Source organism: Spodoptera frugiperda, chromosome 11 (genome assembly GCF_023101765.2).
Source record: "Spodoptera frugiperda isolate SF20-4 chromosome 11, AGI-APGP_CSIRO_Sfru_2.0, whole genome shotgun sequence".
Taxonomy (NCBI): Eukaryota; Metazoa; Arthropoda; class Insecta; order Lepidoptera; family Noctuidae; genus Spodoptera; species Spodoptera frugiperda.
This window is the reverse complement of record NC_064222.1, coordinates 2,804,304-2,825,582: the sequence shown is the minus strand read 5'-3', so window position 1 is coordinate 2,825,582 and position 21,279 is coordinate 2,804,304. Positions and strand designations below refer to the sequence as shown.

The following is a 21,279-nucleotide window of genomic DNA, read 5'->3' as shown; positions in this document are numbered from 1 at the left end:
GTGATACTAGTGATATACGGTGGCTTTATAAACTATATTGTACAATTGTACCTATAGAAACTAGCGCCTGTATTGTTAAATTGGTATTTCTATAAGTAGCCGCTGTTATGTACGTGACAGGATGGCGTTGTTAAGCCGGTGACGAGCACGCTGCGTCAATCACAAATCTTGTTCGTTCAGCTAATATTACTTGCTTACTGACTGGGGTGACGCACTTTCTCTACTTGTTATAAATATTGGTGATGACTTTAAAACATATTTTTGTGCAAATGATAACGTTATGTGCAAATGAGAATGTTTTAGTCCCAGAATGAATGATATGTGATATATTTTTCTGCCCATTTAGAAAATTGATCTTTGTTAATTATTCGTAGGGACTGCCCTACGAATAATTAACAAAGATCAATTTTCCTACAGACATACAAATCTAGTAAAATACTGATTTTACTAGATTTGTACATAATTTGTCGGTTAGTGGATCATCTTAGGGGAGAATATATTTTTTATCTCATGACTTAAGCGAATTTACTGTCAAACGCCGAGCATAAAATGATTTATACGAAAGGACGGACACTTGAAACATTGCGTTTATCAGACACGGGGTTTCAATTCGGAACCTTGTGCTGTATAAATACTGAAATGATGTAGCAGGATTACTTTCTTCAATACTGGTGCCATAATAAAAAATAAAAAAACTATCTTTTAATTAATGAAATTAGGAATATTATCACTTTTTCTTAAATATCTCCAAACAGGGTAGAGTGGATTTATCCGAATTTAAAGTTAAGCGACACAATTGCTTTAGTGAAATCTCCACCAAGAGCATAACCAGTTCTAAGAAAAAACCGAATGTAGTGCAAAACATCCGTTCTAAGTCGGAATGAGCTAATAGCTGAACACATATATAAAATATTCAAAATTGCGTTTATGCAAATTAAATGAGTATTATTTCCTTGTGTAAAGCGGTGAGTCACGGCGGCTTCGCGTCTAGTACACCGGCGTGGTCGCCCTACCGACTACGGCTTCGCAGTGACTCATGCAGTAAACAGAATTATACCGAGGACCGACCGTTATTATATTATGTACTACTAATAAAACCAACTTTAATGTTCTAGAGAATTGTACGTATGCTACTTATGTAGCTACTATTTTTGTCTTCATTTAGGGTATTTAGACTTTACACGTGTGGACTTAAGTGTGGGAGAGCCATGCTTCGGCACGAATGGGCCGGCTTGACCGGAGTGATACCACGGCCTCACAGAAAACCGACGTGAAACAACTGTTGTTGTTGTGTGAGTGAGGTTACCGGAGGCCCAATTCCCTTCCCAATCTTCCCCATCCCCGATTCCCGAACAACAACCCTAAAATTCCTAACTCCCAAAAAGCCGGCAACGCACTTGTAACGCCTCTGGTGTCTGCTCGATTACCGGCGTGTTTCATAAAAAAAAAGACCGGAAAGCTATCTGGAAGTCTTTGGGGGAGGAAGGCAGCTGTGGACGTTTTCTGGATGATATGATGATGATACGACGTTGGTTGAGTGGACGTAAAAGGCGCTGCTCTGCAAGGATAGGGATAGATAGGACTTAGCCAGTAGCAATATGGAGTGTGGAGCGTGTCGTATCTCGTGTGAGAGAGTATATGGATAAAAGAATTTCTCGATACTCTGGATAAAATACTGAACAAACCTTCTGTCCAGTATTTTAGACCGTTTGTCCAATATTTTATTGGTTTGTCCAGTATCCAGTATGGGACACATACTCGTACGTACCCTAATAATAGTGTTTCTAAGACGGTCCACTAGATATGAGTCGTACTTCATTGGTTGGCCAATGAACATATAAATAATATATATTATAAGTAATATAACTATGTTTTGACTGAGTATACTTAGCTATATCATAACTGGTAAAATATTGTTTAATGTATTGGGTACATTATGTGCACGTCCCTTGAATTTCGGGAATAAGTTACATTATCCGGTTCGAGAACTGCATCCGAGGATTTACCAATAGGCACTTATGGATGAGGCAAACAAATACATAATTTAATTACGAATACAGTATTATTTAGAGACAGTACCTACGTAATATACAAATATATACATTATGTACCTAGTAAACAGAATGCCACCTTATTTTCCTTTAACAGTAATTGGTATTACGCAAAGAAAATTAAATTAAGACTTAATAATTATTAATTAAAGTTTCCGTGGAGTTGTTTGTGTTAGACCTACTTTTCTTTATCTATACCGCAGGAGCGTTTAATGACACATAAATGTTACTTATAATATAACTACATAGTTAAATGATTCACTGACTATGTGACACATAGCTTACACATTGTTTTCGTGCTTTATGTAAATAACTATTACTTAGTTTTCGTGCTTTAATAAATAACTAAGTAATAGTTATTTAAATAACTTTATGATTAAATAACTTTAAATTGATGATTAAATAACTTTAAATAACTATTACTTAGTTATTTACCTAACATAACTATGCAAAATTAACTACAAGTTAAGCTTTGTTTTTCAGTTTTTCCTGTTTGTTTTCAAATAATAGGATGCGTTTGGGTGGTGATGTAACCTTTCAGTCAAAATACGGTGATCATTTTTATCTATACATATAATAAAATCGTAGAAAAGTGCTGTCTGTACATTGAAAATAAAAAAAAAAAATAGCAGGGGTTATTGTTATGTCGATGTCGAACCCAAAAATGTAATTAACTTTTTTTTTGTCTGTTTGTCTGTTTGTCTGTGCGCGCTAATCTCAGAAACGGCTGATCCGAGTCGGATGCGGTTTTCACGAATATATTGTGGTATGCTTCAATTAACATTTAGTGTTTGTTTCATGTCAATCGGTTCATAAATAAAAAAGTTATGTCAAATTAAAGAATCACGTCGAACACTATTCTATGCTTATACCATTAATCTCCGCAACTATTTGACGGATTTGGTTGAAATTTGGTACAGATATAGTTGTTATTTCAATCTATACATATAATAAAATCGTAGAAAAGTGCTGTCTGTACATTGAAAATAAAAATAAAAAAAATAGCAGGGGTTATTGTTATGTCGATGTCGAACCCAAAAATGTAATTAACTTTTTTTTTGTCTGTTTGTCTGTGTGTCTATGCGCGCTAATCTCAGAAACGGCTGATCCGAGTTGGATGCGGTTTTCACGAATATATTGTGGTATGCTTCAATTAACATTTAGTGTTTGTTTCATGTCAATCGGTTCATAAATAAAAAAGTTATGTCAAATTAAAGAATCACGTCGAACACTATTCTATGCTTATACCATTAATCTCCGCAACTATTTGACGGATTTGGTTGAAATTTGGTACAGATATAGTTGTTATTTCAAAAATAAAAAAATAAAAATCTATATCTATACATATAATAATCTATATCTATATCTATCGTAGAAAAGTGCTGTTTGGTTACATATAAATTGGTGTCGTTGTATTTGACAATTAAAAAGTTTATTTGTTGGATTTTCCTGGTTTTCTGGTTAAATTATTTAACGTAGGTTTAGTTTGATATCGATTATTAGTACTGTAGTTAGTTATTTTAATAAAATTGTAAGTCTAATTTATTAATTAATTAGATAGATTAAATTTAAGTCGTTTCTTTTAAATTATTTAGTTTAAGCTTGGTTATTATAGCATAGAGGGTAGGTTGTAATATAATTTCTTTTTTAATAGTTATAAATTCGTAATTCGTAGCTTTCTTTAGTTTTAAGTTAGTTTTCATTTTAAGTTCGGAAAGATTATAATATTTCTTTAGTTTAAGTCCGTTTTTAAACTATTTTTTCAATGCCCTAAGTGAGTATACATCTATTAAATTCAAACGCAGAGCTCATTATGTTGATTTTTGAAGAGTTCCCTGGAATATCTTCTACATCTCATTTTTGAAGAGATTCCGCGAGATCGGGAACTATGTGGTTAAAACCAAAAATTTGCCGGAAGTCACTATTCCACGCGAACGAAGTCGCGGGCAAAAGCTATTTTTAAATAAAACCATGTAGGCACGTTAAAAGTAGATGGCCGTTGGTTTAACTAAAACTTAAGTTTACGCTGGGCCGATTTAACTATAGTTTTTCATGAAATTTTTGTCGAAGTTTAAACAAGGCATCTTTAAGATGAAATAAATTAAAGATATTGCAAGTGATTAATATTATTTATCGCACAAACTGTGTCAACGTTCTCTGGGTCAGATAAAAACATGGATAAATATTAACTACATTATTTTAACGCTTTTATGCTCAAGAACGTGTCACATAGGAGTGATAATTCATTAATGAAAAGATTTTTCAACCATTGTCAAACGATTTTAATGGCCGATAAGGCAAAGGGTCATTAGGTTATATTCTTAAATAAATATACATTCTACCAATCAAGCCCATAAAATATGTCGAAGCGAGGTACAGCCAAACTCAGTGCCAAATGGTTTTTATTCTATTCTAATCTATCTTTAAGTCGAAAATGGTAAATAAGCCTAAATAGTAGTATGTAGGTGCAGTATATATCTACAGCCTCAGTAACTGATGTGACTGATTGATCATAAATAATTATATGATAGTAAAATTTAAATTTGATTCTCATGTATCTTTTTGATAAAACAAGTAAAATAAAGTTCAAGTGCGAATTAACCAATTCCATAAGTACTTCCACTGGTTCCCTGCGACTCTGACGAGGTCGTCGGTTCACCCAGGGGGAGGCCTTTGTTCAGCAGTGGACGTCTCTCGGCTGATGATGATGATGTAAGTATTTACTGAGGGAGAAAGACGTAAATAGAAATTGGTACCTAATTCAATTAATCGTTTAATTACATGTTTATGAAACATTACAGCTATGATTAACTATACGTAGTTGTGTAACATAATTAATGTAGATAACAGAAATTAATAAGAAGATATTGTTCTCGATCTCAGGGAAAATATGTAAATTATTTACGTAGGTATTGGGAATTTTTATTTACAAAAGTAAAAACAGATTAAAGATCATCCTTTCTGTCTGATAATGAAGCAAATTATACAAAACCAGTTTATCACGGTCTTGCTTTAGGTATATAATTTTTCCGCACATCGGACGATTAATTAGTTTTTTGGTTTTGAGGGGGGAAAATCATCCGATGACTTCTCCTGCCTTTGGTGAGGCGAGAGGGAGTGTCAGAATAGCTAATTATGTAGGGATTATTTTAAATTAGATGGTCTTTTATAACAACAGTCATCATCTTTATTTAAATAATAATATCTGTTTAATTATCTGCTATAAAAAATATTGTAAACAAAAAAATAAGTTTGAATGATATAAATATAATAAAATTTGGGTTTAACCCAAACGGCATCTACTTACATTTATTTATTTTCATTAAATGTTTGTGTGTCTTCCTTTGTTTCCTATAGCTTTACAAAATTGGTACAAGTTTTATGAATGGACGCGCGCGTTATATCAACAACGTTTCTAGGAATTCAAGTTGTGCGCATCGCTAGCATCGCTAGCGTTGAAAGGTCAGAGACGTCCAATCGTTTAAAACGAGTAGTGTGCGGTGCTCCAGCCAGTCTCACACCAACCGGCGACCGGAGACGGCGTGCTTTCCAATTCCAAATTTTAAATTTAGTTCGATATTCAAAATGTACAGTTTAACGGTTGTAGGGGTGTTGTTGGCGGTTTGTGGGGGTGCATTCAGCCACAGTTACCACCTGGGCGCGTGTCCCGTGGTGGAGCCCATGTCTGGGTTCGAAATGAACAAGGTCAGTACATTATGTCTTTTTGTTATTTATTTTATTGTCATGCCGGGATCAGAGGGACCAGGGTCATGTGAGATTGTAATGATCTGTGGGCAAGCGTGACTCCCGCACAAAGAGATTACTCATAAAGCATTATTTTACTTGAAATTCTATTACCAGAACGTGTTGTTGATAATAATAAACAACAGTTAGCAGTTTCTTGTAATCTAGTCTCAGGAATTGGTACCTACAATATAATATAAATAACTACTGCAAAAGGATCACCTTTATAAAAAGACCGGTAAAAAGGGGTTTCAAAACTGTATTCTGGCACTTCCTTGGTGAATAAAAAGAGTGATGTTGTCGTTTTGATATAAGTATGTATGAATGTTACATATGTAGGATAAATTAGGGCAATATTCAGTGCAGATAACAAAATCATTGTAGGTAAGTGTTGATGCACAGCGTTTCTGTTTACATTATCAATATGATGTGTTCTGAATATGCACGGATGATAACATTCTAAATTATAATTGCGTATGCAAGTAATATCTACCTGGATCATTTTCACATATTATTAAAGTTAAAATTAGAACTTTAAGAAAATATGATTACAAAAGAAAACCACAAAACCATTTTGCGTCAGTTAAACATTATTGTTAAAATGCGAGTATACTCGTAACGGTATTTCACAGATAGACAGATTTTTTATTAAAAAAACTATTTAAAATTCAAAGACTTTAATTATAATTACTTACTGTGAAGTTCCGAAGCCTGATTCAACGACTACACATCTAAGATTCTCATGAGTTTCTTTAATAAAACTTGACTTACTTACCTATTAAAGATCTACCTATTTAAATTCACACCTGGTCACCAACATATTGGTGATCATTTTGTATTCCAAAGTCCTATAAGTCTTGTTGCTACAGTAATATAAGTTGTAAATAAATATCTCATGTACCTGATTGATTGATTAGTTACTTTTAGCTCGCATTTCTTTAACGAATGGTCAAAATTATCCTTAAATTATCAAATGCCACAAGACTAGCGTCATATACAAAATAATTTACGTAATAGCGGCATTTTCGCCATTATTATGTACTTAAATGTTCAGCTGTTTTTACATAAGAACGCATTAATGGCACTGTTATCATACATTCTGGGAAATACATAAATTATATTATTATGTGACAGTAGCCTGTAGGTAAACACATTTTTTTATGTAAGTACACCATATTGCACGTACATAGGTAGATTAAGTACTTACCTATACCTAATCCTATTAACTTATTATAAATGCGAAAGTTTGTATGTATTTGTTTGTTACTTCTTCATGTGAAAGCGGTTGAAGTAGATGAAATTGGAAACAGGGGTAGATTTTGGTCTGGAATAACACATAGGCCACTTTTTATCCTTTGGGAACGCGGGCGAAGCTGCTGGCTAAGCATAATTATGGTACCTACTATTAAAAATCTTATGTTGTGAGTAATATATTAAGTACCTAAACGGAAAAGGAAGTAATAGCCTCTAATGTTTCTATATGCGTATAATTATTAATTAGCAAATTACTTAAATGGTGCTTTGTTAATAACGTAATTAAGTGATTAATTTACTGATTAACTGGGTCATAATCTTGTATTTACAAACAAAAGATTATACCTACCATGTAGACCAGTATGTGTCTTGTAAACATATGTATACAAATTTTCAAGGTATATATAAAAATGTATCGTAAATCAAGTTTACTACACAATTTAAATTGGCTGGTTATATTTACATAACTATACAACATATTATATACTTACTTCTTTTGAAGGACATTTAGTAATTATCAAAACAGTTGCAAATAAAATCGGGTGTCCTAAGACGACCAAAGGCTTTGGTAGATAGAGACCTGGGACCATTGGTCCAACATGCCTGCTTAGCATTCCTCCCTTCAGAGGCCTTCAGAGGCCCCGTTAGCCCACAGTCCAAAAAATGTAGTCGTAAACTGTCACGGACTATTGAAGATTCTTTATTGATTGGTTATTACCTGATCATCTACCTAAACAAAAACTACATAAAAGTGTTTATAAATGCCGTAGTAAACTACACACGTATCTGTTTGTTTGCCTTTCAGCAACAGAGATTATGTGACCGTGTCAAATGACTGATCAGTCAGTCTCAGTCCTGTTATACAAACAAAAGAAATTGATCAGTCGTCGTACTCCGATAACGAGAGACGATGACTCAGTGTTGTAACGAAGAAAGATTGTTTCTCGGAAATGTCTTATTTAAACATTCACCTTAGTCATATACACTTTCACATCACCCAGATTTGAATGTTCCTGAGTAGGTTAGACGTCAGAGATTGTCAGCCATTGAGTTATTCTATTCTGAACACCGGTATCTGTTTATAAATGTTCTAATTAATTAAATCAAATATGTATGTTGAGACGTAACCTACGACACTGACGTAAAAAGTAACGTTGGTACTCTTTCATTTACAAGAAATATCTATATAGGTACGTGGTTAGTGCAATATCATTAGTAATTGTAATGAAGTTGGTAACCCCTGGCCTTCGTCATTGTATTTGCATGATATGCAAATTGATGTATGCACGATATGTACTGCTCCGATTAATATGTAAAAGGATTCATAAATAAGGAAACTGTCTTCAAGTTACTACAGTGGTTAAAAACAAATGACTAAGTTCTACAAAGGAGTTTGTTTTGTTTATTTTTAGAGAGCACCATTTACCTGTTTACGTATAAAAATATCGACAAAAACGTTTGTCCGTGAGTCAGTCCACTTTCGGTTCGTGGTAAAAAGGCCAAAGTAGTGAAGAATGGGCGACATAATAATAGATTTACTCTCGAGAACAGTCGAGTACCTAACGTACATGTTACGACACCAGTTATAAATTTGTTAAACCACGGAAAGTCCACATGGATAAGCAAATGTAAACAAGTGCCCTACATGAATATTAAATTGTCTCAAGACATTTATTATGCATTGCCGTCAGAATATTATGGTAGCTAAGTAAGTAAGTTGGTAAATAATAAAGTTTATTGATTTCAGTACAAAACGAAAATAGTCCTACATAATTAACTTAAATAGGTACCTATTTAAGTCGTTTGACATTTACAGCCCTTCCCCTTATTTAGATCAAGGCCGAGTAAAACCCGAATTTCGGAAGCCACTCGACCACATTATTCTAGTCCGTTTGTTGAGGTCATTAAACTAAGAATGTCGTGCTTATCATACAGACTGGAATATTTATAAAGGTCAGATAGAGCTCTCGATAATATCTTGACATTTTAATCAAGATCGGTAGACAGACTTAAAGGGCTAAATCACGAGCAATAAAGCATAAGGACATACAGAAATTTGATGTCACAAAAAACTATGGTATAGTAAGAGAAGAATACCAATCTACTTTATATCGAGTAATTCTTAATAGATACAAAAACTCAAAACCTTTGTTGAGTTGAAAGGAATAGACCTGTTCATTGAAGAGACCCGTTTCCAGGTACAACGGACAGCATTTAATACCGGATGATATCATTGAATTATTTGTGACAATAAGTTTTTTTTATAGTGTCTTTCATTGGGCTTCCACGGTTCAAAGCATGTGAGACATTCCTGATCAGATTAGTTGGACTGGGTTACCGAAATGTGACCGAGTGACGATCAGATAACATGAATGAATAAATCCCATATGTGGAAGTATAGCACATGAACAATTGCTAAAAGCGCTATTGTTCTTGGCACGGCGTGTCCATTGTTTTGACAACTTATTACTTTCATTTTCATTATGCACTTAGGTAATCATGGTATCTGCGCTGTGTGTGGTTTGGTTATATTTTTTAATATCATCGTTGAATCGTCGGCGTCTTCCTGTCGTTGTTGGTCATTAGGATGATTAGCACAAAGTTTTAATGAGGAAATAACGAATCGGTTATGATGACTTTTCTTGAGTTTAGTGGCTTTTAAAGAAGAAGTCATCGATAAATATAATGTGGAAGTTAAGACAACATACTTTTAAACATATTTTTTTTTGCGATATCGATACAGAAAACACGCAACACATTTACGATGCTATCAGTAACCGTTCATAATCTACAACATTATTTTACTACTTACAGGTATATGTATTACGACTTACGCGCATACTAATTATTTCTTTCTTATCTCAGATGCTGGGCCTATGGTACGTGATCCAGAAGACGTCGACGGCCTCTCACTGCCTCACCTACAACTTCACGAAGACGGACGAGCCGTACAGATACGAACTGGAACAGTCTTCTCAGCACTTCATCCTGGGACTGACGCCTCTTAAGCATGACTATAGGTAATATGACACTGACAAGACTGCCAACTCCGCTTAAAGAATAATATGTTTACGTACATGTGATTCAGGGCTAGATTGTAGAGCATATTTAACTACGTACTCAGAGTCATTTAATGGCTACTTAACCCAGTCCTTAGCAATTGTTTTCGATACAAAATCGTTACTAAGAAATAATTAAAGTAATCATTAAACGTCTCTGAGTGCGGCTGTTAGACGATGTAATTAAAACGATTTAAGTTTTGAAGAAGCAAACGAAGCCATAACTTTTTCTTCACAAAGTAGATAATTTATTTTTGAACGCTCATGAAACTTTTTTGTCTTTTCCACAGGTATACTGGAGTACTAACAGTCCCGGATCCCGCGGTGCCAGCAAGAATGAAAGTCAGGTTCCCACTCAGTAAGTGTCCTCAAATATTCTAATTAATAATAATTCTGTACAATAACCTTTATAATAAGCGCCTAGGATCTTTAATCCTGCTTAAAAAATCGACGGCGTAAAAATACAGAAGTTTCAATTAGCCAATTTATTTTTCTAGGCGTAGCCGGTTCAGCAAGTTTCACAGTCCTGATGACTGACTACTCCACCCACGCTGTCGTCTTCACGTGCCAGAAGCTTGCGTTCGCACACCGCAGGTCTGCCACCATCCTCTCAAGGACCAAGGAGCTCGACAGGATTTACTTGGACAAGGTAAACATTATATTTGGTACGATCTAGATTAACTGTTTACGTTGAAATTTAATGCACCCCTATTCTTGAACCGGACGGGCTTCAAGTACGACCGGGAGGAAATTCTTTTAATATGGGATTGGAAGCAAACGGGCAAACAAATCACCTGGCGATGAGCAATCAATCATTTTCTGTCAGTGTCTCAGCTTGTAAAAGAGCTATACCTAAGCTCGTTCTATGCTCTTCTTTGTTGACATAAAATTAAATAAATGTACATTCGATCCTGTCGATGTTGACTTAGATGGTATAAGCATTATGTTAAATTATGAGATCATAGAAGTCATCATTTGTTTGCTTGCAACATTTATCATTGAACGAGTACTGCCAAGCAATGTCGTGTGAATTGCATTTAATGTTTGTATATGGATTTTTTAAGAAATATCAATTTTGTTAGGTAATGTAAGAAAGCCTCAGTAAAGCAGATGTAAGTCCAGTAACTCGCGTCAGTCTCTGCAGTACACCTTCGATGAATGTATTTGTATTAATTTTAACAATGTATTCTCTGTCCCCTTTAGATGCGCAACAGGTTGGCGTCTTTCGGCGTGGACCCGTACGACCTGTCCATCATCTCCCAGAGCGAGTGCCCCACCCACAAGAACGGCTCGGAAGGCGTCAACATCAACATCGACCCTGAGACCTTCAGCTCGCACAACATCGGACAGGCTGTCAGGAAGACTGGCTCCGCTATCGGTGAGCATACCATGTCATAACATTTTATGCTAATTTAAAAAACCCACTTAATGAACATTTAAAATGTTCATGTTTGCGCTGATCAAATTCCAAGCTTCTTGAAGCTGAATAGGATTTATTGGCTCTGTGTCGATATGGTCATCGATGTTGTTTCTTACTATTGATTAAGTTGGAAACATTTCGGAGACTACTTAATTTAAAAATAAAGTGATGTTAAAATTCGAGCCGAATCATCACAAAAATCCAAATGTTGCAATCATAATTATATTGAAAATAAATACTACGTACATACAGTACTTACCTACGTGCTTCTTTCTTAAATCCCAAAATTAACTCTTTCATCTGCTATCTTCTTCCAGCTGACGGAGTGGAGTACGTGGTAGAGGCCGGTAAGACCGTGTACCACAAGGTGGCGAGCAGCAAGGAGGACCTCACGGAGTCCCCCGCCGGCCGCTCGCACTCCCTCAAAGACGACGCCGAATGGTTGCCTTGAATCTCCTAGGTTTACTTCTCAAGTACAAGTAGCTGTAGCGTGAAACATAACTAATACATATTGACTGAAACTCCACCTTTAAGGCTACTATTTTAACCATCCTTTTTTTAATGAATTTAACAGAAAATGTCAATGTTGTATCCATCAGAAATAGTAGTCTTAAACAAACAAAATAACGTGCCTTCAACTGTTGGCTAAGCAATAATATATAAGCTTAATGTTTTCTCTCCCCATTTGTACTGTATAAGACGAAATGCATTTTATATTGTTTTGTAATTATACTTCGGCCGTTCAGAGAATGCGTTCCTGACACCTATCAGTTAGCCACGACTAGTGATGGGCACAACATAACACTGAGTTCGTTACCGTTCCTCCAAAATGAACCGCCGCATTATTTTAATATTATTTTCGTTTTAAATTTGGCAGAATCATTTAAAATTTATATTTTAGTTAAAAATATATAATAAAATTGTAATTGTGTGTTGTAAATATATATTCATATAATAAAATTATTCTTTATTACAAAGTTACAATCTCTATTTCTATGCAATAAAGTAAGTACATTGAATTAAATGTGCGTACAGAATATTATTCAGACTCCGATCCGATCCGATCCGATTCCTGTGTAAGAACAAATTACGATACTTGCCTGGTTTTTTAGCACAGCACTACAAAATATAAAGCGCTGACATAACCTTGTAATAGCGCAGTATAGATTTAGAAAAATATTGTTTACCAAGTTATTTATATACCAAGAGTGCCATTGATTGATTATTGATATAATAATGTTGTTTTAATACTCTTCAATTGTTAAAACGGTAAACAACCAGCAAAAATATTTTTATCGTAACTGCAACGCCATTACAAAGTTACGTCGTCAGTTCAATCGCGATGTGTCAGGAACGCATTCTCTGAACGGCCGAACTATAGAGTGATTGAGATAAATACTCGTAGAGGTAGGTCTACATTATGAAGTTATCATGTCCATAGAAATTATGGCCAGGACTTTGGAAAGTTTGGAGAAATTATATATTTTTTTAATGAAAAAATGTTGAATATGTCCCTGGCCTGTTTTCAGTAGCTCACCCTAACGAGTCGTGACATCAGTATGAATGTGTACTCATGTCGAATGAATGTGAATGTGTGATCTATGTGTAAGACTGTAAAACCATAATTTAATTTAATATTACAATAAAATTAAAAGAATAAATCGCAATACATTTCTATTATTTTTTAAATGGACCAACTAATGACCAAGACAGATGAGCGAAATAAAAACTAGAGTTCTAATATTATTTGCGGTTTATTTTTTTAAATAATGAGATGGTCGTTTTAGTTTATTATCAAACCAAAGGATAACTACCACGAATGCCTTACCTATGTATCATATCTTTGTACTATTTGTAAATGCAATCAATAATTTTACACAATAAAGAAATTAATTTTATTTTTGTCTAATACTTATTTCTATTCCTTTAGAGTCTGGCTCTGGCGCTGAATTTGTTTGTTTGATTAATGTCGGATAATAACTTATATTTTTGGTTCACGATACTTTTCAAATAGACAAGTATAATGAATACTAGGGGTACAACAGAGGAGGATGCATTAGCAATTGAAAACAACAAAATCCATTGCAGGAACTGTATTTAAATAAATAAATGTACAATGCAAATGTGAGCGGAATGTTTACATTCCTTATTCTATTGAATGCATTTAAATGCAAATCTTATGACTTGTACAAAACAGTTCAGATGTATCGTTACATACTCTTAGACAATTCTTTATATAATTTAGACAAACCAATTTATAACAGAGTAGAAAACATTTGAACACAAGATAGATATTCTATGAAGTATATTCCTGTTGTCTATTTCACTCTTAATTGTCTGAACAACAATAAAAAATTGTATAGGAACATATCTTCGCAAGTTTAATATAGATGTTATTTATATTACGAATGATTTAAGCTTTTTTTCAATGCATTAAAGACATAAATAAACGACGCAATAACAAATAGCAATTCGGATACATTATGCAGAAATATGTAATTTCAAAAAATCTTTCGCTGCGTGTCTTGTTTCAGCACACGAATGCTTATTAAAATGTAACAAAATAATGGCAAAATTTCAGTCACACTCTTAAAGATAAATTCAAACATTTTCTATAAGTCCAAACATTTTAGCGCAAATAAGTCTTAATTTTGATCCAAACTTGTAATGATAGCGGTCAAAGTATGTAGTATGTAGGCAGGCCGGTGTGACTAGGGCGTGCAGCGGTCGAGGAAGCGCGGGTAGAGGCAGACCTCGCGGATGTGGTGGCGGTCCAGCAGCCAGCACAGGAAGCGCTCCAGGCCCAGCCCGTACCCGCCGTGCGGGACCGAGCCGAACTTGCGCTGGTCCGTGTACCAGTAGTACGGGGACGGGTCGATGCCCTCGCGCTTGTAACCTGAACAAATAAAATATGTTTAAGGATTAATGAAATATTAACATATCTTTTAACAAAGATTCTTCGGTTTAAAAGATGAAGACTGGATCAGTTATTGAAACAACTATTATACTACAAGTCGCCTCTTATGTTTGTTTAGATTAAGATCAGTTCTTCCCACACTTTAGTGCCAGAAAAACTACAGAAAAGCTTGAAACATTGATAACTCCCATTTAAAAAGAATGACTTATCGACTAATTCAAGATAAAATCCACAAAACACAGCCTATTAGCCACTTTATCCAGCTTTGAAATCCACCATAATGTGTCACTGACCTTCCATGAGTTCCTCATGGTCCCAAGTCCTCATGGACCCGCCGACGATCTCGCCGACGCCCGGCATCAGTACGTCCACGGACTCGGTGAGGCGCCGGTCCTCGGGACAGCGCTGCATGTAGAACGACTTGATCTCCGCAGGGAACTTGCACAGTAAGATCGGCTCGCCTATCTCGTCCGTCATCTTACGCTCTGGCATCTCTGGGATGTCCTGGAAGATAAAGAAAGTAAGGTAAGATGTAAAGAAAAACGTACTTACCTATTATAAAAATGCAAATATTAATTTAGACTTTCGTTCTAAACAATAAGTCTCATGACATTATCCATACCTACTACCATCCATACTAAGTAAATTTTATACCAAATCAAATCACTTTATGGCAACTTGATTTGTTGTATATATTAAGTACATCATTATTATAAATGTACTTACCTCTCCGAACTCGTAGAAAGATCCGTCCTCCTTGGTAATGTTGTGTTCGCGGAGGTACTCGATGGCCTCCGTGTACGCCATGCGCCTGAATGGCCTCTTGGGCCTCTGTAAGGTAAATAAATATTCATATTTAGCATTTTAATTAATTGCTACTTTCATCACAAGTATAGTATAAAATAGGCTACAAACACTAGTATAGCATTTTACTACAAATTAAACTTTAATCTAACTTAGTGTTTTTGATTGCAAAACAAACAATAACATTCACAGATGACCAATTTCGATATTTATTCACACTCCAATAAAGTTTAAAATGTAATACTTAGCTTACCTTGAAGTTGGGGTTGAGTTCATGCACTAGATGTGCGTCAGGCGAGGCGAGTACTCTGTCCACTACATCGACTACGAGATCCTCCAGTCTAGAGAGCAGGTCTTCGAACGTGATGAACGGACACTCGGCTTCCACGTGGCTGTACCTGGTTACATAAGTAAGAAATCGTAATGAAATATCAACTTTAAGCATGATAAAACAAGTAAAAAAGTCCAACAATCTTATTACTTTTGATTTTTATAGGACACTTTAATATAAGCTACAGGATGAAATGAACATAAATGGCAACACATGCACTGCTATTTAAATTAATAAATATGTAAGTGTGTACATACTCAGCGAGATGTCTGCGCGTCCGCGACTGCTCGGCTCGGTAAGACTGCGCGATACAGTAGACGTCGCCCAGCGTCGCCAGGCACGTCTCCAGGTACAGCTGGGAACTCTGCGTCAGGTACGCCTCTTGACTGGAATCATTAGATCAAAAGCTTTATATATAACATACATACATATCGTCACGCCTGTCTCCCATCGGGATAGGTAAAGATAATGGCACAACCAATGACACAATTCTAGCATACGCTTTTTTATTTCATCTACATTCATCAATTTCTTTAAGTATGCTCTTTAATTTAGCTTAACCGTGACTAAACTAAATAATATTATGTACAGTAAAATGGGGTGAATAGGGATCGAGAGGTGAATAGGGACAGAAGAGGGGTGAATAGATACTATGAAGAATTTCCCTATACCTATTCACCTCTCTTCTGACCCTATTCACCTCTCGATCCCTATTCACCCCATTTTACGGTATATGATGTGTTGAGTATAGTTACCCGAAGTAGCTGAACTTGAAGAGAGTGCTGCCCCCCTCGCACTGCGTCTGCACGAGCGTGGGCGGCGTGACCTCGGTGTAGCGCCGCGACTGGAAGTGTTCGCGGAACGCCCGCGTCACCGCCGCGCGCGCACGGAGCACCTTCGACGTGTTCTCGCCACGGATCATTATGTGCCTTCGGGGAAGAAATAACTTTCAAGTTAAACACTTTTTTAAGACAAGCTTAGCTTTTATGGTCACATAACTAAACGTGTATTCAAATCTACAGCTCAATAGATTGAAGATGTCTGCTACAAAATTTAGTTGCGAGATTGCAAGATACATACTTAAGCCACATCTTTCAATTCTCTATCATCTCTCTAAACAACTATGCATAATTAAATCTGGTGTTCACTTTTGTCTAGTTATGTTAATTCCACATTTCCTCAATTCTATGGTATTAGTTATCGAGAATTTGAATTCATAAAACCCAATAACAGTTCACAACACCTACGGGCAATAAAATCAATTCATGCAGAACAATAACATCACCACATAACTAGAGCAGTGAAGTGAAAACGACTACACTCACTACATATGAATTTAATCAATGTGATTAATGATAAGCAAAGTTGTTGTACAGGGTGTCCAGTGGCAGATTTCAAACTTTGAACACACATAATTTCTGAACGCAATACGTTAGAGGGCTGCAGGAGACGTGTTTAGAAACGCAAACACTGCGGATTTTTTTGTAACTATGGATAAGTGGAGTGGAGGGCACCGCGCTTTTGCCGTCGAGGCGTACATTTCAAGTGGATTTTCGCTGACTGAAGCTCGCCGTCGATTTAATAATCGTTACGGTATTCGTCGATTACGTGATGGACCATCGGTTAATCTCATTCAGTCATGGGTAGCAAAGTTCAGGGCTACAGGATCAACATTAAATAGACCCAGTTTAGGACCTACACCATCGGTAGCCACGGAAGAAAATATCGAGCGTGTTATGATTTCTGTCGTTGAAAATCCCCGATTATCACTGCGTGTTCGTTCATCGATATTGGGAATTCCAAAATCAACTTTGCAGGTTATAATGCGTAAAAAACTCAAGTTTCATCCTTATAAAATACAAATCGTGCAAGATTTACATGATTCTGACTTTGAATTAAGAAAAACTTACGCAGAAGTAATGTTGTTAAGATTTCCTACTGCTACGCGAATGGGCAACATATTCTTTAGTGACGAAGCCCACTTTCACATCGGAGGATATGTAAATAAGCAGAATTTCCGTTACTGGGATGTCCACAACCCAAGACAAATGCATCAAGAGCCTTTACATAAGCCTAAAGTAACAGTCTGGTGTGCCATGTCTGCATCTGCAATCGTAGGGCCTTATTTTTTTGAAAATGAACATGGCCAAACTGTAACTGTGTATTCGTACAGATATTATGCCCAGATGTTAAATGACTTTTTCAGACTAGAACTTCAAAATAGTCCTTCTGTTAACCGAAACACATGGTTCCAGCAGGACGGGGCCACAGCTCATACTGCTAACGTGTCCATGAATGCAGTGCAGCACTTATTCCCTGAAAAAAACATATCCCGAAACGGTACCATACCGTGGCCACCTAGGTCACCCGATTTAAGCCCATGTGATTTTTTCTTATCTTTACAAATCCGAGCACTGTGACGCAACTCAAAGAAAATATACGAGCCGAAGTAAGCAGAATTTGCCAGTCGCTCTGTAAACGCGTTTTTGAAAAGATGCGTGCTAGACTCGAAGAGTGTGTAAGACTCGAAGGTCGACATTTGGAGAACGTAATTTTTAAAAAATGAAATCCGCATTAATAATTTATAAATTAAAATAAACGTGGGTTGTATTAGAGCTTTAGTTTTTTTGTAACAATTTTTCAAACATTGAAATCTGCCACTGGACACCCAGTATTTACCTGTTGTCAAGCTGGACGTCAGGTAAAGCTTCCTCGTTGAGGATAGCGTCAGCTCCACCAGGGGGCGCCAGGCCCACCAGCTCCCAGTAGTCAGCTGTCAGTTCATGTCCACCAGGTGCCTGGATAACACGAACAATATTGTACTTTAAGAGTTTTAAATCATCAATTTCAATTCTTGCTATTTTACTATACAAAGGTACATGTATGATGCTTGTAAATTATGTAATTTCCAAAGAAAGGATTTAGATTGAATTCTTCACCTTATGTAATCAAATTACATAACATGTACAACAGTTATTATTATGAGTGAAAGTTATGTAAGAAGGTTTAAGGTTTATAATAAAGTAAAATTAAGCACTAAATAATCCACTTACCATTTTCCCTTCAGGCACAACCTCGAGTTTCCCGTAGATGACAATAGAGGACTCTGTAGAGAGCACGAGTGCATTGTACGTCTGACAGAGAAGACCGTGCAACACACACTGCAAGTACCCTGTACCATCTCGCAGCGTCAGGAATGCCAGCGCTCGGCCCTGTCTCCTCAGACGGTGCACCCAACCTTTCACACATATTCGCTCACCACGGTGTTCAGCAGCTGAAATATTTAATATATTACATAATTGTGAAATACACATATTTGTTTTTTTTTACACAAGTATATAATTTTATTCAATTCATAAATTAATATTAAAAAAAGGTCGGGAAAGGAGGAAGGCTATAGTTAAAAAATACTACAAAATTGTGATGTTAAACTGAGAATAAAAGGAGCCAAGCACAGCGGTGAAACCGCACGGAAGTAGCTAGTAAATTATACTTACTTATATTTCTAGTACTGCACTATTCGTTTTCCATGCACTTACAATTGTTTATACCACTTAATTTTCCCTGTTTCTATGATATACTATGTTTCTATGAAGACAATGCATCATTGACTTTATTTAAAGAGCATTAGGTCCTATTTTGTTTCAAATAAACAGAAACATAAAGTATTATGAATCATTTTATAAAGTTGCAGATTGTTGCATCATTATGTAACATCCACTTTATTACTTTAATTACCTATTGATTATGATGTAATATTAATATAGATAGACAGCAATGTTACCAAATCTTAATATCTTTGATGAGCCAGCACGGTCATTATCTAAGTAGATAGAAGCTCCAATATAACCCAGTTATTTTGTTTATTACAAAATACTAGCTACTTCCATGCTGGTTTCATTCGCCTTGCTCGGCTCCTTTTGAATGTAGAGTGATGTTTTATAGCCAATAACATTTCGTAATTGGATCAGTATTTACGGAGATTAGTAATTTTAAAATTAGATAAGGTATTATTGATGAAGATATTTTGCATTAACTTAATTTATAGTTACAACACATGAAACAATGTAACTTTGTTATTATCTACAACTTGTGGTTAAAACTGTAGCCTATCAGTGCATCAATTAATTTAATTATACTATTTACATTTAGTTGACATTAAGCTAGTGTTGAATACTTACATTACCAAATGTTTAACATGAGTTTTTAACTTTTTAAAGCTAAGTAATATTGAAATGGGATTATTAAAGTAGTCTGTATCCAATAGACCAAGTAGTATGTCCAATGATGACAGAAAGATCAAGTAATTTTCAAATAAAAGGACAGATTATAGTTTACAGAAAGTAATATGGAAAGAAATATGTACTAACCTTCAGCTATCTTCACATAAGTAGCCTTAGGCAGGCTGGGATCTTCCTTGATGACGATTTTCTTGGCCTCTTCCAAGTTTTGCTGTCTTTTTTCGTTGGTTTCTTCGTCCGCCTTCGCCTTATCCGCCGCTTTGTAGCTCTCTCTCACCCAGATCTTGTGAATTTTCTTTAACTGAGATTTTGCCGCAACTTCATACACTTTTGTGTCATCCTTTGCGTCAACATAAATTGTAGGGAATGGCTCCTTGCCTGCGTGCCGCATTGCCTGCAAAATGGTCTTGAACGGCTTAGCTTCAGATCCATCGCCAGTTTCGTCACTGCCTTTCTTATCCGACGTGTAAATTTCTCCTAGAAATAGTGAAAGATATTGCTTACGTGTGCTTATAGGTTATAACAAAAATATGGATCGCTCAGATTAAAATTTACCTATTGTTAGATCTTCCATTGTAATAGTTTACGTTTAAGGTTAGTAATCTAAGTAATGCTTAATTCACTGGGAATCACAACACAAACACTACTGGGTAGTTTATATATTATTCGTGTTATCTTTCTAACTGCAGTGATGAAACTTATAAGAAACTTCAATCATCGCACGTCACTCGATGGTACACATGCGCTGTCGGCCTTTCCAGGGTTGCTAAGGCTAAAATAAAATCACCTTACCCATTGATATAAATAAATTGTTGAGGTCATGCATGGTCACTGTAGTCAGGGTGCATATAAATAAACATGATAATTATTAAACATCTTACAGATGTTTATGTTAAAGTTTTTTTATATATAAAAAAAATATAAATAAAAGCCGTGTAAATAGAAAGCTGTGAAAATATGTATGTGATTAAAAATAAAATTCGTTTTAACAAAACATAGCATGAGGTTTAGTCTAACAATTAACAATAATCTTTTGTTTTTCCATTTCTCATGATAGAACTATCAAAATGGGAAATATTTTTACTTGGCAACTCTAGCACTATTTTATTGACAGCTGGGCAAAACAGATGTTTCTGTCTTTGTTGACCATTGTAAAAAATCTTATAACTGTGTTGCCAGTAATAATATTTATTAAGGAGGGTGAGTGAAACGTGAAAGCACCCCAGTTTTCAGTTTGGGGCTTCGTATCTTCGTATAATAATTATGTAAAATTATTCAAATATTTCTTCTTTCATCTATTTTACTCGCCGAAGGATTCCCGCTACGTAAATAATTTCTTCATGATGAAGTTTATGAGAGCTACAATAAGAGTGCTGTTGGGTCGGTGCTTCATCTTATACTTACCCTCTTGCAATTCTAAAAAAAAAACAATTTATTAAGTGTTTTGTAATTGAGAGC

The 21,279-nt window shown here is 35.5% G+C and overlaps 2 protein-coding genes across 2 annotated transcripts; one reads left to right on the top strand and one right to left on the bottom strand.

Annotated features, from left to right (window-relative positions):
• The first annotated feature begins 5,555 nt into the window (after nucleotides 1–5,555).
• Nucleotides 5,556–13,426, top strand: LOC118274700 (apolipoprotein D). Its single transcript, XM_035592369.2, has 6 exons — nucleotides 5,556–5,756; nucleotides 9,915–10,069; nucleotides 10,399–10,466; nucleotides 10,606–10,757; nucleotides 11,312–11,486; nucleotides 11,846–13,426. The coding sequence occupies exons 1-6, from the start codon at nucleotides 5,637–5,639 to the stop codon at nucleotides 11,977–11,979; spliced, it is 804 nt and encodes a 267-aa protein (XP_035448262.1). The 5' UTR covers nucleotides 5,556–5,636; the 3' UTR covers nucleotides 11,980–13,426.
• Nucleotides 13,427–13,606: 180 nt separating this feature from the next.
• LOC118274672 (asparagine--tRNA ligase, cytoplasmic) lies at nucleotides 13,607–20,571 on the bottom strand. The gene is made up of 10 exons (XM_050696695.1): nucleotides 20,377–20,571; nucleotides 19,951–20,298; nucleotides 18,634–18,854; nucleotides 18,260–18,378; nucleotides 16,336–16,509; nucleotides 15,838–15,966; nucleotides 15,503–15,647; nucleotides 15,172–15,276; nucleotides 14,739–14,949; nucleotides 13,607–14,424 (listed from the first exon to the last, which is right to left on the bottom strand). The coding sequence occupies exons 1-10, from the start codon at nucleotides 20,393–20,395 to the stop codon at nucleotides 14,240–14,242; spliced, it is 1,656 nt and encodes a 551-aa protein (XP_050552652.1). The 5' UTR covers nucleotides 20,396–20,571; the 3' UTR covers nucleotides 13,607–14,239.
• Between the last annotated feature and the right edge of the window lie 708 nt (nucleotides 20,572–21,279).